Consider the following 26,961-nt stretch of genomic DNA (forward strand, 5'->3'; position numbering starts at 1 on the left):
ACTGGGGTATACCAGACAATTTTAAATAGATATATTTGCGGCTGAACAGTGAGCGACACACTCAAACTGTTTTTTTTTAGGTAAAAATGGCTCAAAAGTGGATAATAGAGAGGTTTGAACCGTGGAACTGCAAAACCACACTTCTATTTCTCTGGCCTACACCAGACTATTTTCAACAAATATATTTGTGTCTGAACAATCAGGGAGACACTATTATTTTTTTTTTTATGGCAAAAAATGCCAAAAGCAGGATAATAGAGATTTTTTTACCGTGGAACTGTAAAACCACAGTTATAATTTACTGGTGTATACCAGACTCTTTTAAACAGATATATTGGTGTCTGAACAATCAGGAGACACTATTACTGTTTTTCTTTATGGAAAAAAATACCAAAAGCTGGATAATAGAGATTTTTTACCGTGGAACGGCAAAACCACAGTTATAATTTACTGGTGTATACCAAACTTTTTTAAATAGATATATTTGCGGCTGAACAGTGAGCGACACACTCAAACTGTTTTTTTTTTAGGTAAAAATGGCCCAAAAGTGGATAATACAGAGGTTTGAACCGTGGAACTGCAAAACCACACTTCTATTTCTCTGGCCTATACCAGACTCTTTTTAAAAAATATATTTGTGTCTGAACGGTCACAGACACACTTTTTTTTTTGGGTGGGGGACACCAAAAGGTTAATAAGATGGGTATTTGTACAGTGTGAAGGAGGAAAAAAAAAAAGAGGATTTAGATAAAAAAAAAAGGATTTTTCCTGGCCCCCGAGACCTGGAGCTAAGTCCAGCAATTTCAGCAACAGGAGCACACAGGACTGTAATGCAGCGTTTGCTGGTATAACCACTGCTTCTCCTATACAGCCTGCCTGCCTGCCTGATATCCGGGATGGATATTAGTCCTGAGAAGGACTGTTTGTTTGATCTGGCAGCCTTTACAAACCCTACACTAACTATTTCGCAGTATATATCTCTCCCTAAATCAGCAGCGCTGTCCCTACACTGTCTGATCCCAGCCGTCTGTGTCCAAGATGGCGGCGCCCGGTTTTAAATACTCGAGGTGACGCTGTGCGGCCAGCCAATCAATATAATGTCCACAACCAACATGGCTGCAGCATTACAGTGACTGGCTGGCAATCCCTGCATGTTCATTGACTCTGTAAAGAGCGCCAAACATGCAGGGCGGAGACCCGAGCTCCCACCCGAGTAACCCGGAAATGCTCGGTGGTCGCCGAACATCCCGAGTAGCGTGATGCTCGGGCGAGTACCGAGCAGTGTCGAGCATGTTCGCTCAACACTACTCATTATGTTTTAATTAAATTTGCATATGTATATTACTTGTATAAATAAAATTATTGCATATTTTACCTGGCCCGAGTAAAAGTTTTTTCTTTATTGGAGTTATTTATAATTATGCTTTTTGGCTCATTTACATGGATAGTGGTTTAAGGGACTTAAATGGTCAGAATCAGAGTATCAGCTGTATAAAACAGCTGGTAGCTGAAAGTGATACCCTATCAATAGATTGGCATCTTAACATAGTAATAGGTGTGAGAAAGCGCTAAGGAACTCATATTCATATGGTTTTTTGTCCTGAAGAAGAAGTATGATACTTCAAAACGCGTAGACAAAATAAACAAATGCACAATATTCAAGTGTGTTCCTGGATTTACTACCATCAACCAGCAGAGCGAATTTTTCCACTTTGTCCTTTCCGCATAATTCTACTTGGTCCCTGGACCCGAAGATGTGCTGCATCGGGGATTACATGCTCATTTAAATCTTGTGTGATCACAACATGATCAGGTTAGCATAACCGTTATTTGTTTTATCCATTTTATCCGGATAAGACTCTATAGTGCTTTTCTCTCTTCCTTAGTAATTAAGGAACTGAAGTTAGAAGAATGTAAAATTGGTGGATCACGGAATGTGGTCTAGAAGTAATAGAAACAATTATAGTGATCTCCCTCAGTATAAGAGTTTGAAGATAACATCTCTGTCTATATTATATGGTTTCTGACTACAAACAGCCTTCTCTGTATTTAGGTTCAGTAGCGGATCCTCGGAATAATCCTGCAGCTGCATAAAACCTTAGATGTCACACAGCAGACTACAGTGACTGAAAAGAATCATTTCAGTTGTGGAGAGAAAGGGAGGCCTGAGCAAGCATAATGGCCTAGAGTGGCGAAAGGGGAAATGAAGACATGAGCCGATTCAGAGTGGTGGTGATGCGCAGTGTGTGCTAATATGCCGTTTGTTGTAATGAGACAGTGATCACACAAAAAGAGGAAGGGGAACCTTAGGAACAACTCCTAGTTAAGGGGAACAACCTCAGAATTCTAATTTTACATTTAAAGATTAGAAAAAATAATTGAACTAATTTAACTAAAATGAAAAAAATGTAGAGATCTGAAGCCTTTTATGTCTGTGACCATCCTGTCACTAGTTTACAAATGCTACAAGACTTTACTGTTTTTCATGGACACTAGGTCTAGTCTGGCATTAATATGCAAGCCTTTTGGGACACACAGAGTTAGTTTTGTAAATGTGCCAGCCCCATGAGGTCACTGAGACAAGAGGTCTATAAAAGACATGTGGTTACAGAGAAGTCTTAAGGATTTTACATTCAGATCGTACACCATGAAGAGCACTTTTGTTCTGCTGTGGCTCTTACCATGCGTAATTTGTGGAGCAAAGCTGCCGAGATCAAGTGAGAAAGCAGTTATATTACTATCTCTTCTATATGGTTGTTCAGACATTATCATACATGCTAATTTTTGTATATTGTATGCCATTTTTAATTCTTTTTATATTTTTGCACATTTTCTTCACAGTATTTTATCTGTTCTTTTTTATATTGAAGCTTTTCTGAGACATTGGCTATTACATATAATGCTTTAGTTTTGTTGTGTCTGGTGTAAACCCAGCAAATACTACCGAGCTTACTGTACATCTCTCCAACGCCATTTAATGATGCCTACGGCAATAGTTCTACAGCTTTTACCTTTACCAAGAGACGCAAGCAGATCTTGTAGGTCATCTAGTTTTAAAATTCACAAATCAGGGGCAATTTTCAGGAGTTTAGTATTTAATTTCAATAAGGCCACTTTCAGACGGACACCATTTAGGATTTATATTACACCAGAAACACCTGGATCTTCCTCATTACTACCATACAATTGAAAAATAATGTCTAGGTGTTGCTGCTGTATTATGAAGAAAACTGCCTAATTTTGTATTTTGTCACAATTTAAAGTGCAATTTTTATTATCCGTATTCAGGAAATTTTGACTCTTTAATTGGCCAAAGTGTTTGTTTTTAGAACATTTTTCCATTTTGTTTTTAACATTTACAATGTTTTATTTATTATTGTTATCATTTATGTATTAGTTTAACATTTTAGACATTATACTCAGTTAAAAAAAATACTAAATGTGTAGCTCTTCATAAAATGCTATATCCTATAAAAAGGCAACCTTACCTAAAATGCTAGCCATGGTTTGAAACAAACCTCCGGCAGGGAAATATTGCTTTCCTTGCTTGGTCTCCTCCTCTACTGTTTCCTAAACTAGCCTTATCGTTCTGGACTAGTGGCTATCTGATTCTGTAAAGTGCAAGATTGGGAAAGATTTTAAAGAATAGAAGGTGACTGCAATGAACTGGATAAAATAGTAATGACGCAGCAAGGCCAACTAAACATGTTTCTAGGTATGTACATGTTCTACCCAGCAAGTCTGTGTTTTTTGCAGTATTTTATCAATGTAATTTACCAGTACATTTTCAGAATCCTTCATTTGTGATTCTCACTGTTATACAGTATATGTGTGACCAGGGGCGTACATAGAAATCATGATCCCTACACAACTTTCCACACAGTATGATGGTCCCAACACAACCCTTCGCGTTGTATAATTGCTTGCACACAATATAATGACCCCCACTAGCCCTTTAAACAGTATAATGGCCCCACATAACCCTCCAAACAATATAATGACCCCCACACAGCCCTCCAAACAGTATAATGACCCCCACATAGCCCTCAAAACAGTATAATGATCCCCCACATAGCCCTCCAAAAAGTATAATGACCCCCACATAGCCCTCCAAACAGTATAATGACCCCCCACATAGCCCTCCAAAAAGTATAATGACCCCCACATAGCCCTCCAAACAGTATAATGACCCTCCCACATAGCCCTCCAAACAGTATAATGACCCCCCCACATAGCCCTCCAAACTGTAAAATACCCCCTATACAGCTCTCCAAACAACATAATTAGCCCCCACATAGCCCTCTAATCAGTATAATGGCCCCCACATAGCCCTCCAAATAGCATAATGGCCACCACATAGCCCTCCAAAGAGTACAATGGCCTATACAAAGTCCTTCAAATAGTATAATGACCCCGCATAGCCCTCAAGTTAGTATAATGACCCACACAATGTACTCATTGATTAAAAATTAAGAAATAAATAAATGCTTATCTCTCCTCATTCCCCTGCTACTCCAGTCTCTGCAGCGTGTGGTCTGAAGCTCTGCACAGAGGGTGCGGTGTAGTGACGTCATCGCGCCTGCTACACTGAGACGTCAGAGCTCAGACGCAGAGGGAGAATAGTGGAGGGGAGAGCTAATGGCTCCCTTTTCCATCATTACTTTCAACTGTATCTACATCGAATATAGATAGTGATATGGGTAATTAAACAGAAAAATCAAATAAAAAAAAATATAAAACATAAAAACCTGATTTAAATAATAGGACACGTTCTGAGGACACATTCCCTTTGTATTAATCTAGTTGAGGATTACACTTGCAGGAGAGATTAGATTCATCACCAGAATACAATTAATGCAAAAAATACCTTGCTGGAATTGTTTTATGGTATGTCTTTCTTGCTTGACATGGGGGTCACCAGCACTCAGAAATGTGCCGAAAACTATGACTATTCTGAGTTTACAATCCAATTTATCGCATTTTGAGCCAATCATCTTACTACATAAAGAGCTTAATGTTGAGGTGAGTCCGAGAAAAACATCAGCTGATGTTGGAGCAATGACTCTTTTGTTGTAGATGACGACGATGAAAGGGAACATTTTCCTACTGAATCTTTAAATAGCTTAACCCCATCAGGCATGCCAAGTCACTGCCTTAGACTTAAGGTGGCAGCATTATTATGTTGTTGAGAAATTTGAATAGAAAATGAGGACTCTGCAATGGTACACGATTAGTTGTAACATCATTGAATAGAAATGTTCTTGAGGCAGAGATTTTAACAGGATCAGCTGAAGGTGAGAAAGTAAATAGACATGGTTAATTTGAGTTAGTTTTTATTATGTAGAGAACACTTTTCTAGCTTCCGAAACTTATTTGTTTCAGAACTCTGGGTGCTAGTCTTCAATAAATAAGGTACTGATCATCCTAAATTAAAACTGGCTCAAAGATTATCTGCTTTGTAGATCAACTACTAAGAAGCGCTCTGTTTCAATAACACTTTGCTCCCTTTATTGACAGAGAAATCTCATCCAGCATCACAGTTTGCTGCCACTAATGATGACATTCAGAACCTGTCTAAACAGCTGTATTTGGATGATGTGAACAGAGCTGGCAATGGCGACATTATCCTGAACCTTCAGCACAAGGCATCCAGTTCCCAAACTGGCACAGGGACAGACTTTTCCAGCCAAAAGTAAGCTGACTACATGATAACATATATTCTAGCACTTGGTATTACATACTGTATGTACTATTACCCCAATTTCAAAAAAGTTGGGATGCTGTGTAAAATGTAAAGAAAACAAGAGTGCAAATGATTGGAAATCTTATACCCAAATTTTATTCACCACAAAAAAAAATAGAAAACAGATCAGAGGTGGAAAGTTAGACAATTTTTTTTATTTCGTTTGCAAAAAAAAACTCCTTAAGAAATTGATGGCATTTCTTCTTGTCTGTTCATCAATTGTCCAGTTCTATGAGGAGGTATGTGTTTGTTTTAAGACCACCATGTTCTCATTTGTAAAATAAAATAGAGTGATGGACAACCCCTGTAAGTATTAAAAACTAATATATGTGATACATTCTTTTTTAAGTTATATTTTCCATCCCTAGGCTTTTCGGCTATGTCAATGAAGCCAAATTATTTACTCGTCCAACCTTTGCACGACTCATTTCTTTGTTGGACAATTATGTTAAGAACACAGGAACTCTGGAAACTGTCAGCAATGAAGAGATCCAAGAACAAACTGCCTTTATAGATGAAGTATTCCAAACTACTATCATGAAGAAACTTTCTAGTTTCTTTATTTCAAAAGGTAAAACAAGATTTATTACATCCATGAAACACTGAGTATTACTTTATGATGAACTATATCATAATCTTTATTTTTTACATCTACATGAATTATCGTCTTCTCTATACATCAATATTTTTTAAGAATTTGCATTTTAAGAATTTGCACCACTAGGGGGCATCAGATAGCAACAATCAATGTGGCAACAGGTGACCATCATTCCTCTGCTTAGGTGAGTGTATAACGTGGTGACTAACGGGTGCGATGCAGATTTTTCACAACACAATAATGTATGAAATTTGGTATTTATTTTTCATTATACCTTTGTGCTTAGTGGACACATGGGGACCGGCAAGAGACTTGCCTTTCCCTATCAAAGTTTATCTTTAGGCCTTATGTACAAGGCAAAAAGTATATGGCGTCAGATAAGTCTCTAAGGTACTGCATTACACAGGAATAGGCATTACATGTGTTGTGCTTCTCCAAACCAATGTATTCCCCCTTAAATGTATCTAGGGAAGAATTCCACCAAGTAATCCAATGGAGCATGTCATGATTGTCATTCCCGTTTTCTTAGAGATAATAATCAGAAGCCCACTCAGTTACAAAATGGGCTTGCAGCAGTGGCATAACTAGAGATCTATGGGCCCCAGGGTATCATTTTAACCTGGGCTCCCCCGTCAGAATGTTGCTCAGATGCATAAGCCCCAGAGGATTTATCAGAGCCTATAAAGACATATGCATCTGCCACTCACAAAAAAACTACAATTAAAATATATAAATCTTACAGAAAAATCAACAGTAAGGTAATACTTCTAAATAATATTCATACAGATACCAAATAAATATTATCTCCATACTGTCACTGAGCAGTCCAGAATACCAAGACCAATATTACCATTAATACCATTATACAAAGGCAAAATGCCCACACCATGACATAGTGTCTGAAACTTTGAATATATCCACCATCTTTTTACTGATCAAAACTCACTTTATCAAGAACAATATACCAGTAATACCACATATAATGGCCAAATATCGCTACAGCATAACCATATATTACCATCACATATAGCGGTGAATGAATAATACTACCATACTGATCATTAACAAAAACAACTGTATTAACGCTATATTTTCACTACTGTCGTTATACACAGGAGCTCTGCAGATAGTAAATAATGTACAGTGGGTACGGAAAGTATTCAGACCCCTCTAAATTTTTCACTCTTTGTTTCATTGCAGCCATTTGGTAAATTCTAAAAAGTTCTTTTTTTCTAATTAAAGTACACTCTGCACCCCATCTTGACTGAAAAAAAACATAAATGTAGAATTTTTTTGCAAATTCAGACCCTTTGCTCAGAAACTCATATTTAAGTCACATGCTGTCCATTTCCCTGTGATCCTCCTTGAGATGGTTCTACTCCTTCATTGGAATCCAGCTATGTTTAATTAAACTGATAGGACTTGATTTGGAAAGGCACACACCTGTCTATAGAAGACCTCACAGCTCACAGTGCATGTCAGACCAAATGAGAATCATGAGCTCAAAGGAACTGTCCAAGGAGCTCAGAGACAGAATTGTGACTCAGCAGCGATGTCTCCAAGTCATTCATTTTCACTTTTCTTCTTCATCCGCTGCAGACCACTCTGACTTTTCCCAGCTACATCTTTCTCTGGAGAATGAAAAACACAGAAATCTGCTAATTGCTTCAAGAGCAGCCTCCCCACTTTCCCCCCTAATCTACACTGCACCAGATGAAGACCAGTGCCATAGTGCATCTCTGGTGCTCTACAGAGTAACACTACCTCCTTTTTGTTCAACCCATAGAGCCAGTATTCTCAAAAATAAAATAAATTATAGCACATTAGTACTGTCCCCCATAGAGTACTAATGCTTATGTCCCTCTTGTGTGGCCCCAACACAATAGTAAAACTCTCCGATGTGTCTCCATACAATGGAGTGTATAAATGTTGCCTGCCATTGACATATTGAAAAACTGCTGCTGGGAAATTTGGGAGAAATGGCCATACAACAGGTTCCATGACCGAATCAATGTAACGATGAGCTATTAATGTACTAGGAATGAAGATTAGAGTGGTCCAGCTACCATACTTTATGCTTCACCCCAACCATAATCCCAGGAGTATGAACGGTGTGACACTCCCTTGTGAAGGCTTTTTCATGGCGTTGACCACTTGATCTACAGATAGAGACCTATGGCTGTAATGGACCCATGGAGGTTGAAATGGAGGTCCATTCTCTTCAGTGATGAGTCTTGCTTTTGTCTTGGACTTAATGAGAGCTGAAGATTGGTCTAGAGACCACATGGGTAATGCTGTGAAGAGGCATTCACAAGGCATTCACACCTGTCCTAATCCTGGGATTATGATGTAAGGTGACATAATGTATGGTAGCAGGACCCCTTTTATATTAATTTCAGGTAAACTAAGAACTTAGCATTATACACCAGGCAGTTTGGTGTTCGTGTTACTAAAAGCAGTGCGTGGCCTAAACGTGCTACCATTGCCTCCAGACTTGTCTTCCAGCGAGCACACCGATGATGCCATTAGTTGGCAATTGCAAAGGGAGCTGCCAGCAGCAGATCTTGATGATTTGCGTGCCCAAGTGCTTCAGGGTGGTAGAACATTCCTCAGACAACCATTAAAGGGAATCTATCAGCAGGAATTTGCTACCTTAGCAGAGAGCAGCATGATGTAGGCAAAGGAGACCCTGAATCAAATGATGTATCACTTAGATTATTGGGTTTTGGCACAATCAGAGTTTTTAGATTTAGCAATGCAGCAGAGCTGAGAAAGCTAACCCCACCCACACAAGGCTTCCTGTGTCCCAGTAATGATAAGCTGCTGGAGCTAAAACAATCACTGCAAATAAACAACTTAACCTAGCTTAATAAGAGAGGCATCGCTGAAAAAAATTTGTTTTAACCCCTACAGCATGCTGTCTTCAGATTACATAACAAAAACCTGCTGACAGATTTAATTTAATAACCTCACTGAAAGCAGTGTGGTGCTCATACTCAATGTTGAATATATTGAGAATTTTTTACATTTTGTTTCCATTTTTCATCATTTGCATATCATTATAATGCCTTTCGATGCTGTAATTTCCAAAATTCCATGACTTTTGCTTCTCGGTGTTACAATTTCAATGTTGAGGTGTGTTTATATATATATATATATATATATATATATAGAGCCATTTAAGGATTATTCCTATCTCAGCATTTATGCCATATTCATATGATATGCTATAAATGTCTGATAGATCAGGTCCTATTTCCGGGACACTCGTCTTGAGAGCATGGATTTGATCTCGCACTCCCGGGAATTGGAAGGTGGTCATTGCAGATCGAATGTGACCAGCTCCAATTGTGTTTTTTTGCTGCTGCTTGGGACAGAGTGTTGACTTTTCTTGTTTTTTTTTTTGAACAGATCCATCTGTTCAGGTTTCTATGTTGGAAAGTAGTCGCACATGCACTGCTTTCTGCTGTCACTTTTATGGAAGTTCTGTACTTAAATGGGGCATAGTTCTTGAGGTAGGTGCTGTCAAACATTTATGGAATATCCTATAGACATGCCATGAATGTCTAAGAGGGGAAAACCTCTTTACCTGGTTAATTAATCAAATTAGTTCCCCTTGGACAGGTAGGTGATGGCAGCTGAATAACCTTTAATTTCTGCTTATTTTTCTCTTATTTTCTGCATTCAGTTAACGCTAAAGTTCTGTGGATTTCTCCTGTTTGTTTCTTAGCAATATTTGTGAATTCAGCAATGACTTTTATGAATTAGGAAATATAATTGTATCTTCCATGATATGGACATAAATGAATGTCTCCTTGTGTCATTACCAATATATTACAGCATGGAGAGCGTCACTTTGTGGATTGTCTGACACACAGTTTTGATGTACAGGTTATTACACATCAGTTGAAAGCTTTGAGAGTGACCTGCGGGAAATGTGGTTTGGATTGTACACGCGCTCTAAAGGTTCCTTGGACTCTTCAGGCTTTGAACATGTCTTTCATGGTGAGATAAATATTTCCAACATACCAAGACAATTATAAGTTAATGCAGGTTGATAATGAGCTTGTGATCAAAAGTGATTTAAAAGTTGAGATGAGGATAAAGTATAGATATTGATAAGGCCAAGTTCACTTTGCACCTGATCCCCACGTTAGTGGCTCTGTCGGGGTTTTTATCTGAAGCCCTGGAAAACAGGATTTGGGTGTTAATCGCTGATGCGGCCATTGACTATAATGATGCCGATGGAGTCACTGTGTGCTCTCTTGGCCATCATTTTTGTCAGTATACACCTAACTGAGGTGGGCACCAAAATGCAGTAGACCACGTCTTGGTCCACCTCAAATAGGAGGATATGGCTGAAAATTATTTCCGACAGAGCACATAGCGACTCCTTCTGAATCATAACAGCCAGTGCCAGGGACGGACATACCGCCGATCCAGCTGGCTAAAGTTGAGGGCAATCTGGCCTGCTTCTCGGAGCCTGAAGCTCCGGGAGAGAGACAGATTGCCCTCTCATGTACGGTGGGAAGGGAGTGAGCCTTCCAGTTCCACTGCTGACAGGAGCAAAATGGCAGCGGAGCTGAGGGGATCCCTCCTCTGCTTCCTGCCTGGCGCTTCCTCCCTGACACAGACGTGCACAGCTTAATGACGTCATCATGCAGCGCGCGCCTGAGTCAGGGAGAAAGTTACCGGCAACGAGGATGCTGCGGGGGAGCGGTCTGTGAGGTAAGTTGTTTTTTATGTTTTTTTGTTGTTTTTTTACTGAAACGCTGGGGAGAGGAACAGGGGAGTGAGGGGAGGTGGGAGAGAGCAATGATGGGGATGGTGGCGATGGGGACAGCAATGATAGGGATGGTGGCGATGGGGATGGTGGTGACGGGGAGAGCAATGATGGGGATGGTGGAGACGGAGAGAGCAATGGTGGGGATGGGGAGAGCAATGATGGGGCTGGGGAGAGCAATGATGAGGATTAGGAGAGCAATGACGGGTTGCTGGGAGAGAGCAATGATGGGGTTGCTGGGAGAGAGAAATGACGGGGATGCTGGGAGAGAGCAATGATGGGGGTGCTGGGAGAGAGCAATGACGTGGATGCTGGGAGAGAGCAATGATGGGGGTGCTGGGAGAGAGCAATGACGGGGGTGCTGGCAGAGACCAATGACAGGGATGCTGGGAGAGAGCAATGACGGGGATGCTGGGAGAGAGCAATGACGGGGGTGCTGGGAGAGAGCAATGACGGGGGTGATGGGAGAGAGCAATGATGGGGGTTGCTGGGAGAGAGCAATGACGGGGGTGCTGGGAGAAAACAATGATGGGGGTGCTGGGAGAAAGCAATGATGAGGGTGCTGCGAGAGAGCAATTATGGGGGTTTCACTTTGCTTGTACTGTAAAGCCTTATATATTTTCCGTGAGCACATAGCCTAACAGTTAATTGGGGAGAGTCACAGAGACTGAATAATTTATATTACTGGCCCGGTGGAGATTATAGTTAATGGGGGGCACAGTGCTACTTATCACTTTATATTTGGATTGGTGCGTGGCTAATAGTATATTAATGGTGGGGTACATAACTGTAGTCAGGGGCGCAGTGCGGGTGAAACGCATGTATATATACAATATATATGACTTTGTTTTTTTAAGGGCTGCACTGATCATCGTGACAAGACGAGTCGTGGCTGGGAGATGTCAACATGACGGTCTGACCGGATGGAGAAGAAACAGAAGAAACCGACTCTGATCAGATGAGACGTCAGCGGTAAGTGCCTGGATGTAAATATTATTCTATATCTGCACTGTGTGACTTGGAGTGATAATGTTACATGTAAAATCTCTTAGGCTGCATTCTCACATTTATGTGAAATGTCCGTGTGCTGACAGATTTTTTATCGGATGGTCCACGGACTCGTAGAGTTTTATAGATCCATTCACACATCCATGAAAATCACAGATCTGAGACTGAGATCCGTGAGGGTCAGTGAATGTCCTGTTCTGATCCAATTTTGAGGAGTAGAATAGCACATGCTCAATATGTCTGTAAAACAGAACATCACACCGACACTGCACACAGATGCAGGAATGTAGCCTTATTATGTATAGCACAGTCCCTTAGTATATAGTGTACTCACTTATGTAAAGTGCCATCCTTAGTTATATAGTTTCATCTTTTATTATGTATAACACCCTCCTTTATTACTTACCACCCTCTCTAGTTATATATGGTGCCTTCCCTTTTTAGTAGCTTCCTCTGCTGTTATGTACAGTACTGTCCCTTACATAGCATATTCTTGTTATATTTGTCTGTCACAGCGCCCTCTTTTATTACATAGTCGTCTCTTGTTAGATATAAAATGACTGCTGATGGAGTATCCGGTGACCAGAAGACCAGTCCATCGGCTCCTCCATCAGAAAAGAAGCTTTCCCATGCTCCATCAGCCGTCATTGAATTATGTATCTAACAAGAGAGGACGGTATGTAATAAAGAACAGGGGGCTATAAATAATCCAATATGTAAGGGACGGAGCTGTACATAACAAGAGAGGACACTGTGTAAGAAGGGATGGCAATATACATAATAAAGGAGGCTATATAAGAGGTATATATGTGTGTGTGGCTATATATTCCGCAGGGCTCAGTCCTAGGCCCCCTCCTTTTCTCTCTATACACTGCCCCTATTGGACAAACAATCAGCAGATTTGGGTTCCAGTATCATACTGACGACACCCAACTATACACCTCTTCACCTGACATCACCCCTACCCTAATACAAAATACCAAGGATTGTCTGTCTGCTGTCTTTAACATCATGTCCTCCCTTTATCTTAAACTGAATCTCTCTAAAACTGAACTTCTTGAGTTTCTCCCCTCTACTAACCCAACTCTACCTAACATCAAAATTACCTTGGAGGGTTCAACCATAACTCCCAAGCAGCACGCCCGCTGCCTTGGGGTCATATTCGACACTAACCTTTCCTTTACTCCCCATATCCGATCACTCACTCGCTCCTGTCACCTGCATCTTAAAAACATCTCCTGAATCTGACCTTTACTCACCTTTGAAACTGCTAAAATTCTTATTGTTGCTCTTATTAACTCTCGTCTGGACTACTGCAACTCTTTTCTGATAGGTCTCCCTATTACCAAACTTTCTCCTCTCCAATCTGTCCTGAATGCGGCAGCCAGGGTTGTATTTCTGTCCAGCCGCTTCACCGATGCCTCCATCTTGTGGCAGTCATTACACTGGTTGCCCATCCGCTACAGGGTCCAATATAAACTCATCACTCTCACCCACAAAGCTCTCCATAGTTCTGCACCGCCTCATATCTCCTCTCTCATCTCTGTCTATCGCCCTACACGTGCCCTCCGTTCTACAAATGACCTAAGACTAACATCCCCCATAATCCGAACCTCGCACCTCCATCTCCAAGACTTCTCTCGTGCTGCACCAGTTCTCTGGAATGCACTACCCCAGGTGATCTGACTGATGTCTAGCCCACATGTCTTCAAGCGCGCTTTAAAAACCCATCTCTTTAAACAAGCCTACCACCTTAACTACTCAGTAAATTAACTTTCCCCTGTTCCCTCCTAAATATTATTAAGAATCTGTTCCTTACTTTTCATCTGTCTCCCCACCCTCCATGCACAAGATAACTGCCCTGGGTACTTGAGTACTGCACTTAAACATACAGGCTGATGACCGGATCATACAGCTTTATATGAAAATCCCTATTTATTATAATTGCCAGACCTGGAATAACAAGCACTTTTCACCTATTGTGTCCCCCCATTTCCTTGTAGAATGTAAGTGTGGCGCCCTGCTGCGCTCAGGTGCCACAGAACCAAGTAGGGTGCATGGATGGACTTCTCCACAAGAGGCCCTCACACATTCACACACCTCCACCCTACCACCTCAGACCACCAGAGGGAGCCATGTTAGGGATATATGTAGGGAGGGTGGAGCCAGGCAGCTCAGTTTAGAGTTAGTTTAGAGTTTAGAGTGTGCTCAGAGAGAGAGCAGCACGCAGGCTGCTGTGTGAGGCAAGTTCAGGCCTACAGCGCGCACTGAAGTCTAGTGAGGGCCCTGAGTGTGGCCGAAGGCAAGGAGGAAAGGAGAGAGGAGTTGAGGGGGCAGAGTAGCGTACCAGGCTCACCCCGAAGTATACACCGGACACCGGGTCCGCGCCTACAGGGATCCCTTATACCCAGTAGGGACCACCGGATACCCGGAGGACTACAAGTCCCAGGCCGATCAACACTGAATACTGTACCGGGGCTAGGAATCACGGAGGCCCCAGTGTCCAGGGAGAGAGAAGGCCCTACCACCAGGTCAGCAGGTGCAAGAGAGAGAGACAGTAATTAAGCCAGGCCTAGCTCCAGGCAGGTCAGAAGCTTAGCAAGTGGAAGCAACGGATCAGGAGGCCCTATACCCGCTCACTGGGGAGAGTCCAGAAATGCACCCTGCGTACCGAGTACCCTGGACCGTACCTGCATCAAGACCAGTAAAGGTATTGAAGCGAACCCCCGTGTGAGTGTCTGTCATTTCCCCTGAACCATCCTGGTCGTCTCTCACCCGAACCACCATCTATTACTCCACGCTGCCCTGAGGCCCACTCCACCTGTGGGGAGCCGTTCCATCACAAGCTGCCCTACCATCTTCCTCAGAGGACTGCTCCACAGCGGCGGCCCTCCCGTTAGCCGCATTCCACAGGTGGCGTCACGAACACTTTCCAAATCCCCTATAAATAACCCCCCTTTTTATTGACCGCCCTGGGTCACAGACCGGGCCAGTCACCGTGATATCCCCCAGCAACCAGAGGCCCGGCTGCCGAGTACCCCACGGCCCTGGGGGTGCATCAAACTTGGCGTCACAAACAGGATTTCGTGTCCTTTGCAACGAACAGGATTCCGTGCCCGTTGCCACCGGGTACTGTGCACCTTAAAAGACTGTAATACTCACTGTGGTGAAGTCTCCCGCCATTGTCTGCCATTTTCCTGTCGTCGCGCAGGAAGAAGAGGGGCGTAACCGCGGGAATCGGAGAGGCGTAACCGCTGGAAGCGCGCGAAGCCCAAGACACGCCCTGCCCCTGACATCGAACCAGGAAGCATCAGGTCCTGGAAGGAGTCCAGAGGACGCTCTGACGTCAGACGCGAGCGACACAAGGTCCTGGAAGAAGACAGTTGCCTACCTGCTAAAAAGTGAAGAAGGTTTACTAGGTGGGCGCAACTATGGCCGATGACCAGCAAGCCGCCGGAGCACCGGTTAACGCTCTTGATGCTCAACTTGCGCCCGATGCTGCACAGGCCGGAGCGGCCGCTCCACCAGCAGGGGTCGTGACCCCGTTGATACCAATGGCCCTGCCGAAATGGCTTCCCCAGTATGATGGCAAACTAGACACCCTGTCTGGGTTCAAGAGAAAAATATGCGGTGTACTGGACATGTATTCTATGACTGGTAAGCAGAGAGCCGCTGTTGTGCTGGGACAATTGACTGGTGCCGCAGAGCGGGAAGTTGAAACCTGGCCAGCCGCAGACCAGGAATCAGTATCCACCATCTTTAAGAGACTGCAAACTGAACTGTCTTTAAAAACCGCACTGAGACAGATCTCCGGATGAGGTTCTACCACTGTGTCCAGAAACCTGAGGACAGTATCCGGGACTACGCCTGGTGTTTACAGGAAGCCCTGCGGGCCCTAAAACAGGTTAGTCCAGCCAGCATACAGGATGAGAATAAAATGCTGACGGAACAGTTCATCCAGGGGTTGAGGTCCCAGGAAGAGAGCAGAACTGTACGGTGGTGGGCTTTAGATCATCCAGACGCCACCTTTGACACCCTCAAGGACATGGCTATTAAGGGTCTACAGCCCCTGCAAACATCAGGGACTGCTATCCAGCGTTACCAGGGTGGGGCCGCAGCACCCCCTGCTCCTTCATTGATGGCTGAAACAAAAATGCAAACAGTGCCCCCTAGCGAGCTGGCCAGCCTGCACTCTGAAGTGCGCCAGCTAAGTAAAACCCTGACCACTGTCCTGAGCACCCTGCAGCTACAGGAGGAGCCCGAGCCGGAAGGAAGGATACTACTCGCCGACAGCCCGAGGATGTCCCCTGGATGAGAAGAAGAAGGAGGACAACGCCACCCCATGGGAGGACCCATGACAAACGTCGCCCTCCAGGAGACTTCATCTATTACCGCTGCCACAAGGCAGGCCACACAGCGCGGAACTGTCCTTTAAGCGAGCAAACCCTGGGGCCGAGTGTCGACACCCAGGAGTAAGTCAACCAGGCCCATCAAGCTGGTACCATCGGTTCGTAGGAGGAAGGCCTTTCCTGTCCATCGTGCTGGATGGCATAGCAACACCTGCGTTACTGGACACCGGCTCACAGGTAACCATCATACCTGATGTCCTCTACAAAAGGTACTGGTCCGTAGATGAACTCCGGCTGCCAGCCCCGAACCTCTCTGTGTATGCCTCTAACGGCCTTCCTCTTAAACTAGTGGGGGTTAAGGACGTGACAGTGAAGGTGGGGAGAGCGGAACTAAAGGACCAAGGACTGATTGTAGTGGAATCTAACCCTGGTGATACAGACTTGTATATGATACTTGGTACGAATATTGTTGGTAACTGTTTGGGAGAAGTGTTGTTTTTGCTCCAACAGATTGCTGACACTGCCAAACCAGGGCAGAGGAAGGTTCTCCAGAGAGAGATTCGAGCCCTCCTGTACCAGCAACAGGTAAAGCTAACAGGTGGTGAGATTGGTAATGTACGGGTGACAGACCCGATACCCATTGTGATTCCCCCAATGAGTGAGATGCTGATTTGGTGTAGCAATAGGTCTCAAGGGACAGAACTACCAGGCGGTAGTGGAGCCCATTAGCTCAGAGCACAGACCTACACTCTTAACTGCTAGAGGGGTAGCTGATGTACGCAATGGGAGGGTACCCATACGTCTCCTAAATTGTGGGGAGGATGAAGTTAAATTACCAAGATACGCCACTGTTGCCAGATTGTATACTGTGAATGATGACGCCATACACACAGTAGAGGCTTTAACCTCATCAGACATAGTGGAGGGTAATGACTCAGAAACCCAGGTGGGGGATTGGCGTCAACAGCTCCATGTTGGGACTGACACCACTCCTGTCCATCAAAAACAAGGTGTACACAGGGTGGTCCAGGAATACGAACAGGTATTCAGCAAACACCCACTTGATTTTGGGAGGATTAAAGGGGTACAACACCATATACCCACAGGTGACCATCCACCCATCAAAGAACGTTACAGGCCCATACCACCAGCACACTACCAGAAAGCGAAGGAAATGTTGCATGACATGAAGAAAGCAGGGGTAATAAGAGATAGCTGTAGCCCCTGGGCAGCTCCCCTGGCCCTGGTGAGGAAAAAGGATGGAAGCATGAGGATGTGTGTAGATTACAGACAGGTAAACCGCATAACACATAAAGAAGCATACCCTTTGCCCCGTATAGAGGAATCCCTGGCTGCTCTAAAGTCTGCAAATTACTTCTCTACCCTTGACCTCACTAGTGGGTACTAGCAAGTAGCAGTTGCTGAGGAGGACCGGGAGAAGACGGCCTTCGCTACCCCGATGGGACTCTGCGAGTTCAACAGTATGCCGTTCGTACTCTGCAACACCCCTGGAACGTTTCAGAGATTGATGGAGTGCTGTTTAGGACACCGTAACTTCGAGACCGTGCTGCTATACCTGGATGACGTGATAGTGTACTCCAAGACGTATGAGGACCATTTGCAGCACCTGGCAGAGGTATTTGAAGCATTGTCCCGGTATGGGATGAAACTGAAGCCTTCCAAGTGCCACCTGCTCAAACAGAAGATTCAGTACCTGGGGCACATCGTCAGTCCAGAAGGAGTAGCACCAGACCCGGAGAAAGTCACTGCCATCCAGAAATGGCCGGAACTGTAGAATCTCAAGGAGGTACGTCAGTTCCTGGGACTGGTCAGGTATTACCGGAGGTTTGTAAAGGACTACACCAAGAAGGCAGCGCCTTTGCAAAATCTCCTGGTAGGACAGTCCAACAAAGGCAACCCCCCCCCCATTCCAGTGGGGTAAAGAGCAGGCTGAGTCCTTTGCAGTGATGAAAGGGATCCTGACTGGCAAAGAAATCCTGGCCTACCCTGACTACAGCCAACCTTTCCTGCTGTACACTGATGCCATCAACGAGGGACTAGGAGCTGTGTTAAGCCAGAAGCAGTATGGCAAAGAGAAGGTGATTGCCTATGCCAGCAGGAAGCTCTGTCCTACCGAGAGGAATCCAGACAACTATAGCTCCTTTAAGTTGGAGCTCCTGGCCTTGGTCTGGGCCATCACTGAACGATTCAAGCACTACCTGGCCTCCACTAAGTTCACGGCTTATACTGATAACAACCCCTTGACACATCTAGAGACAGCCAAGTTGGGAGCCATGGAACAGTGTTGGATGGCCCGACTGTCAAACTATCAGTTCACCATCAAGTACCGGGCAGGCCACAAGAACGCCGATGCCCTATCCAGAATGCCTCACCAGTCAGACACTGAAGAAGAAGTGGATGACCTGGAGGAGATTGAGCTACCTGCCTTCCATATAAATGGGATGGTCCACGAGCAGCGTACCTCCAGGAGGTATCGTGGTAAGACACTAAACCCTTTACCTCATCACAGTTGGAAGGAGACCCAGGACAGCGACCCAGTTGTCAGCCGTATCAAAGAACTGATAACCCAGGAAGGTTCCTCCCTGGAGAAGGACGCTTCTCCACAAGCCAAGCAACTGTGGAATGAGAGAAGCCGGCAGTTCATCTATAGAGAGAAGCTGTGCCGAAGGTATGTTAACCCTAGGACCCATGAGATGGTCTGGCAGATCGTAGTGCCCAGGACAGACATCCAGATGGTGTTGGAGGCCTACAACGATCAAGCAGGGCACTTTGGCTGGAAGAAGCTGGAAACCCTCCTGAAGAGTCGGTTTTATTGGGTTGGAATGCGGAGCTCCATAGAGAGGTGGTGCCGGGATTGTGGACCCTGTAGCCTCAGAAGAAAAGACTACAGCAGCCAGAAAGCACCCTTGCAGTCCATCAAGACAACCCAGCCCCTAGAGATCGTCGCTTTGGATCACGTCAAGCTGTCACCCAGCAGGTCAGGCTACTCTTATGCTCTGACCATGGTGGATCATTACCCCCGGTTCCTGGTGGTAGCCCCCGTCAAGGATCTGACGGCTGAAACTGCAGCAAGGACGTTTCAAGCATACTTCTGCAGGCCCCATGGATACCCAGATAAGGTGCTGACGGATCAAGACCCTGCCTTTGAAACCGAGCTGTTCAAAGAGTTTTGCCATCTGTACGGGTGTAAGAAGATTCGGACTACGCCGTTCCACCCTCAAACTAATGGTCTATGTGAAAAGATGAACAATATCGTCATAGACCTGCTAAAGACCTTACCTATAGAAGAAAGGAATCAGTGGCCAGACAAAGTACCTGACCTGGTAGATCTGTACAATCACATACCCGTGAGTTCCACCAATTGCACTCCAGCGTCCCTCATGAGAGCAAGACCCGGAAAGTTGCCCATGGACCTGGAGCTTGGAGTGGTAGAGCCAGAAGCAGACATGTCCACTGAAGACTGGGATACGACCCGACAGGAGCAGTACAAGAGAGTACAGGCCTGTGTCGAAAACAGTCTAAATAGGATGAGAGATAAGCAGGAAGCACAGTACAACAAGAGTGCACCCGCATAACCCTTAACACCTGGAGAAGTTGTGCTGAAGTGAAAGAGAAGAAACCACAAGCTTGACGACCAGTGGGAAAGAGAGCCTTACACTGTGTTGGATTCCAGGTTCGACAATAGAAAAACCTGTCTAATCAGTAAAGATGGAGGTAAGACAGCTGTAACAGTCTCAAGAGACCACTTGAAGTTGTGCCCAGGTCTATTGAAGCCACAGGAAGAAGTACCTCTTATAGTAACTGAAGAACCCAAAGAAGATGTACTCCATACTGTCTTAGGAGATTTCCCAGCAGATTGGCCTCAACTGGATGGAGCCGTAATAATACCTGTGATTAACTTCTACCAACAACCAGAAGACCCTCCACTGCAAGTAAGACCTGTAAGTGCCCCAGAAGAGCCTGCTCAGGAAGAATCCCCAGAAGAAGGATCACCGGTAGAAGCAGAGCCAGAAGGCCCAGTAAACAGTGTACTTGCCAGTCCCATCGAGAGGTTAAGGCAGTTCTACAATTTGCCCACACGTAGATCTGACAGGGTAGCAGACAGTGCAAACACAAACAACAACACCCCAGTACTACATAGGTCAACACGCAGTACAAAAGGACAGGTCCCTGCCAGGTATAAGGAATAAGTTAGAAATACCTGCAGTGTAAATAGTTACCCAGTTGGGTATTGCCTACTATTGTTTATTGTATAAACTGAAACGTATGTGTTTATTTAGTTACCCGTAAGGGTATAAAGACTCGTAGGCTGAGGACTGTGAGCAGCCAAAAACTTTATTTGTACATAGTTGCTCTCCCTGGAGTGCCCCTTTGGTTGACCACGGAGCAAAAACCCGTTTGGCGTGGCGAAAGACGTGGTCCAGCACCAGGATCACCTATGCCCTGTAGCCACGCCCAGGGCCTACGTTGAGGGTTTTCAGGCGGGTCCCTCATGTTCCTTCATTGGTGAAATGGACACCAGGTTACAGGACTTACTGTAACTCTATTGTTATTATAATTGTTATTGCTGTTATTCATTGTTGTCATTGTTGTTACCTGTTTTGGAAAAAAAATGCTTCAGTCCAGGAGTACTGAATTGTACTATGGGGGAATGTGGCGCCCTGCTGCGCTCAGGTGCCACAGAACCCAGTAGGGTGCATGGATGGACTTTTCCACAAGAGGCCCTCACACATTCATACACCTCCACCCTACCACCTCAAACCACCAGAGGGAGCCCTGTTAGGGATATATGTAGGGAGGGTGAAGCCAGGCAGCTCAGTTTAGAGTTAGTTTAGAGTTTAGAGTGTGCTCAGAGAGAGATCAGCACGCAGGCTGCTGTGTGAGGCAAGTTCAGGCCTACAGCGTGCACTGAAGCCTAGTGAGGGCCCTGAGTGTGGCCGAAGGCAAGGAGGAAAGGAGAGAGGAGTTGAGGGGGCAGAGTAGCGTACCAGGCTCACCCCGAAGTATACACCGGACACCGGGTCCGCGCCTACAGGGACCCCTTATACCCAGTAGGGACCACCGGATACCTGGAGGACTACAAGTCCCAGGCTGACCAACGCTGACTACTGTACCAGGGCTAGGAATCACGGAGGCCCCAGCGTCCAGGGAGAGTGATCTCCAAGAGAAGGCCCTACCACCAGGTCAGCAGGTGCAAGAGAGAGACAGTAATTAAGCCAGGCCTAGCTCCAGGCAGGTCAGAAGCTTAGCAAGTGGAAGCAACGGATCAGGAGGCCCTATACCCGCTCACTGGGGAGAGTCCAGAAATGCACACTGCGTACCGAGTACCCTGGACCGTAACTGCATCAAGACCAGTAAAGGTATCGAAGCGAACCCCCGTATGAGTGTCTGTCATTTCCCCTGAACCGTCCTGGCCGTCTCTCACCCGAACCACCATCTATTACTCCACGCTGCCCTGAGGCCCGCTCCACCTGTGGGGAGCCGTTCCATCACAAGCTGCCCTACCATCTGCCTCAGAGGACTGCTCCACAGCAGCGGCCCTCCCTTTAGCCGCATTCCACAGGTGGCGTCACGAACACTTTCCAAATCCCCTATAAATAACCCCCCTTTTTATTGACGGCCCTGGGTCACGGACGGGGCCAGCAACCAGAGGCCAAGCACCCCACGGCCCTGGGGGTGCGTCATAAGCTTGCTTAATTGTAAAGTGCTGCGGAATATGTTGGCACTATATAAATAAAAATTATTATTATTATATATACATCTGTAGCTTTGTCGCCATAAAAGGTGGGGGGCCCAGACACATTTCTTGCACAGGGGTCCCAAGCAGTTAGTGTCCGCCCCTGGTCAGTGCGTACACCGAATCCTGTTTTCCAGGGATTAAGACTTAGGGTATGTGCACACGATGCAGAAATGCTCAGGATTTTTTCCTGAGCGTTCCTGCATCTCTCTGGCAGGAAAAAATGCATGCGGATTGTACATGCGGTTTCCTGCCAGGGACATGCGGAAATGAAGCGGTCTTCACTTTCATTTCCGCATGCGGGTTGACAAGCGCTTCCCAAGCGATTTTAGCATCACTTGGAAAGTGCTTGTCAACTTCACACTATATAAATCCATGCAACCGGCAACCGGCATGGATTTATATAGTGTGTGAATGTCAAAAAATAAAAAATAAATATATACTTTACCCTCTGATGGCCCCCGGTGCCCTGCTTCGCTCGGTCCCGGCTGCCGGCAGTGAAGACTTTAGGACCTTCCGACGTCAGCGTCACGTGACCCGTCACATGACTCTGACGTCAGCGAAGGTCCTTCTTCATTCAACCGCGAAGTGCGGGGAATCAAGCAGGAGCGCTGCGCGGGCCGTCAGAAGGTGAGAATATATATATTTTTTATTTTATTCTTTTTTTTTTAATGGTACCTGGGTCTGGATGAGAGTCCTCTCATCCACACCCGGGTACCATCCGCACATTAGACCGCATGAAAAGCGCATCAACATATACAGTGATGCCGATTCCATGCGCTCTAATGCAAGTCAATGGCGGCAAAAGAGCAGCGTTTCCGCAAAATTAATTGACATGCTGCGGATTTTTGACCGCAGCGTTTACGCTGCGGAAAAATCCGCATCATGGGCACAGCACATGCGGATTTCAATTGGGGAACATTGCTGCCCTTCTACCATGCGTTTCCTCGGCGTTTACGCAACTGCAAAAACGACGCGGAAACGCATGAAAAACGCATCGTGTGAACTCAGCCTTAAGCCTCGATGGGGAAACTGAAGGGGGAATCAAATGCAATGTGTTCCCAACCTAAGAGTCGTTATTATAAAGAACACAAGCAGACCTGGCATAGGGGGTAGCATTCAGAAAGACACAACTTCCTACTATAAGTCAGTGGGGAAACTACATCAATTTCTGTGGTTTAAGGTATTTCAAATCCCTGGCAAAATCCATGTAAGTAACATGCAGATTTTTTGCTGTGATTTCGCTTTGGATTTGATAAGGATTGCACCTAATAATTTGCAAAACACATTGTTGTAAAGATCGGTTTGTGCTGCAGATTTTTGTGAAATCTTATTCACAATGCCGATATTGTAATACACAGGAGATTTTCCACCAGAAAATTCAGACGGAAAATCCCCACATATCTGATCTGTCTGGACGTACCCTAAGACTGCACTGTTACTCCAATCACTTATGTTTTCTGAATGCAGGAGAAATTCACAAAGGAAAAATATCCGGATTTCACAGCTGGGTGAATCTTTATCTGCTGGAGAAGGCTGGTGAGATTAACTATCTGAGCTACAGTTCAGATGGACCGGTAGGTGTAACACATCTGTCAGTAGTTAGTTGGTTATAGTAATTATGCTTTTAATTTTAGGTTGTTGTAGGTGAATTACAATCAACTATATTTATAACCTGGTGATTATTCACTCTAAGGCCGGGATCCCACTAGCGTATGGCATCAATGCGATAGCATCGGATGTGATATGCTAATGACACTCGGCTCCTGCTCTGCTGCGAGTGGGAGCCGAGTGTCAGTGCTCTGTGCTCTGATCCTCTCGCGCAGAGAGGATCACAGCACAGCTGCGGAGGGGACGGAGAAATCAATTTCTCCAGCTCCTCCGTTGTTGACATCGGCGGGAATCGCACTGCACCCGGGTGATATCCGAGTGCAGTGCGATGTTTCACATGCACCCATAGGCTTATATGGGTGCGTGCGATCCGAATCCAGCATGCAATCACAGCATTCTGCGATTTTTTTCCAGCCTGATCGCAATCCGGCTTCAAAGGGAATCTATCACCAGTTTTTTGCTATCTTTTAGAACTCTCCTGTTAGTTTTTTTCTATTTTGGTCACGTGACCTGCTGCCTATTTATTCCAGCTCCGCCCTTCTGGCTTTTCTGGACTTCAGTGTTATTTGACTCTCTATCTAGCCAGGTGCTTTTGTACCTATCTCTCTAGTTCGTTTGGTCCTTTGGACCTCTAAGTACTTTTTGTCTGTTTGTCTTTTTGCTCCGCTACAACATCTGCTAGGAGGTGTCCAATTTTGTCCCAGTCCTTAGTTCTTTTAGGGAACCCTCCCTTTATTCTATAGGTCTGCGTTCAGACTAGCTGAGGACGAAGGCGGGTGTGTTCACAAGGAACAGGTAGCCCGCTGCAACGTAGGGAATCAGCTTAGTCTTATTGTAGGGACAGATTCCCTTTCTTTCCTTAGTTCCTGTAGCAGATCATAACAGTAAGTCCAGCCCAAACTAAACTTGGAAAGAAATCCTGGGATCAGTATGGTGTCTGTTCAAGAGTTGGCTCAACGCCTGCAGGGATTGTCTCTAGAGGTGGCCGATCTCCAGCAACACGTGAGTAGCTGTCTTGGAGCGCATTTTGTGGAACCAAAGGTAGGACTGCCTGATATTTTTGATGGTAAACAACAAGATTTTTTTCCTTTAAAAATGCTTGTTTATTATATTTTCGTTTGAGACCCAGGTCCTCTGGGAATGAATCACAGCGCATTGGGTTTATCATGTCGCTTTGGCGCAAGGAACCACAGGGGTGGGCCTTTTCTCTCCAACCTAATGATCCGTGTTTTAGATCAGTGGAGGATTTTTTTTTCTGCTATGGGGTTATTGCATGACGATCCTGATCGAGTCTCATCTGCTGAGACAGAACTGAGACGTTTGAAGCAGGGGTCAGGTGATGTTGAAAATTATTGTACACACTTCAGAAAGTGGTCTTCAGAAGTGAAATGGAATGATTCGGCGTTAAAATGTTCATTTCTTGCCGGTCTAAGTGAAAGGGTTAAAGATCTGCTGATTGCATTTCCTGCACCTGTGACATTGCAAGAGGCCATGCAATTAGCTATACGTGTGGACCGGAGACTGCGTGCCAGGGTTAATGATGACAAAATTCCTGCAATGGCAGCTCCTAGTCCTCAGAGGGTCTGCTCAGATGGCGGAGAACCGATGGAGCTTGGGGCGATGTCACTCCGCTCTCAGGAAAGAGACCGCAGGTTTTCCAAGGGATTGTGTTTTTACTGTGGTAAATCTGACCATTTAATTAAGAACTGTGAGCTTCGTTTAAGCAAAGCAAAAAAAAAGGTCAGTTACGCCCGTATTGCTTGTTTGAATTCTAAGGGAGTATTTCTTTCAGGGAGTACCTTATTGCAGGAAGATTTGATTGAATTTCAGGTATTTGTGGATTGTGGTTCAACACTTAATGTGATTGATAAGGGGTTTTTGGAAAAACTTAAATTGGAATCCAAACCTTTGTCATCACCTATTTCTGTGATTGCTATTGACAACACTCCTTTGAAATGTATTACTCACAAGGTTGCTGAATTTCCCCTCACTATCAATGGTATTCACCAGGAAAATTTGGATTTGGTGGTATTAAATAATTTACCTTCTCCAGTAGTTCTAGGTTTGCCTTGGTTAAAACTGAACAATCCTTTACTGGACTGGTCTACTAATGAGATTAAGTCATGGAGTCCTAAGTGCTATGATAAGTGTTGTAACGGTCGCATTGCGGCTGTGGAAAAAGGGGAATTACCTGTACCTATTCGGGATTTTTGGAAGGTTTTTTCAGAGGAGGAGTCGCAAGTTTTACCTCCTCATAGGGACTATGATTGCACCATTGAGTTTGTTCCTGGAGCTACTCTTCCCAAGAGTCGCTTATTTAATCTGACTATCCCTGAGAGAAAGGCCTTGGAGGAATACATTGTAGCATCGGCGTCTCTGCCTCCTGCTAGGCAAAATGGAGGTGCCCGAGCAAAGTTGTTTGCACTGTGTCTCACCTGTGCTTCAGACCTCAGGTTCCGCTGCTAGCCTGACTCCTCGTCCTGCCTGCCAGACTGTTACCTGCCTCGTCTGTCAGACCGCTCACCTGGGAGCGTCCACCAGTTACCTGCCTGTTACCTGCCTCGTCTGTCAGACCGCTCACCTGGGAGCGTCCGCCAGTTACCTGCCTCGTCTGTCTGCCCGCTCAGCTGGGAGCACCCGCCTGTTACCTGCTGTGTCCGTCAGCCCGCTCACCTGGGAGCGCCCACCAGTTACCTGCCAGTTACCCGCCTCGTCTGTCTGTCCGCTCACCTGCGAGCACCTGCCTGTTTCCTGCCAGCCTTCCTGGAGTCCCTGCCATCACTTGCTGTGACCATTTTCCTGGTAAACCTAAAGACTGTTACCTGCCCTGCTTTCTCGAACTGTGACCACCTGCCAGCTACCAGAGACTTCCGCCTGCTTGCCGTGTTCATCCGCCATACCGGTCAGTCCCAGCCATCTGACCCGTGGGAGCCATCTGCTCTCTTACAAGGTCGTCCCCAGAGTAGCACCTGGTCCCTCAGCCCGGATCCTCCCTGGTCACGGTGTCGTTAGCTGCCGTACGACCAGGGTCGGTTCGGGTGGATACTTAGTCACGCCCCTCTGGGTCCCTCCTTGCACCTCGGCACAGAGGTTCCACCACCCGGCCCCGTA

General features: G+C 45.3%; 1 protein-coding gene across 3 annotated transcripts in view; it reads left to right on the top strand.

Moving 5' to 3' along the window:
* Positions 1–2,562: 2,562 nt before the first annotated feature.
* Positions 2,563–26,961, top strand: part of LOC141200155 (uridylate-specific endoribonuclease D-like) — a 67,254-nt gene continuing 42,855 nt past the window's right edge. For 2 of the 3 annotated variants that reach the window (XM_073663267.1, XM_073663270.1), the window contains exons 1-5: positions 2,563–2,717; positions 5,518–5,692; positions 6,112–6,314; positions 10,233–10,346; positions 23,710–23,816. In XM_073663267.1, coding sequence (XP_073519368.1) covers positions 2,600–2,717; positions 5,518–5,692; positions 6,112–6,314; positions 10,233–10,346; positions 23,710–23,816 — 717 coding nt within the window. In that variant the 5' untranslated portion in view covers positions 2,563–2,599. Of the gene's footprint in view, positions 2,718–3,598; positions 3,716–5,517; positions 5,693–6,111; positions 6,315–10,232; positions 10,347–23,709; positions 23,817–26,961 lie in introns of all 3 variants that reach the window. The other variant, XM_073663268.1, reaches the window with a different exon arrangement.

The sequence above is a fragment of the Phyllobates terribilis genome, unplaced genomic scaffold, assembly GCF_046119375.1.
Source record: "Phyllobates terribilis strain yellow unplaced genomic scaffold, ASM4611937v1 Scaffold_2__4_contigs__length_985480577, whole genome shotgun sequence".
In the NCBI taxonomy this organism is placed as follows: domain Eukaryota; kingdom Metazoa; phylum Chordata; class Amphibia; order Anura; family Dendrobatidae; genus Phyllobates; species Phyllobates terribilis.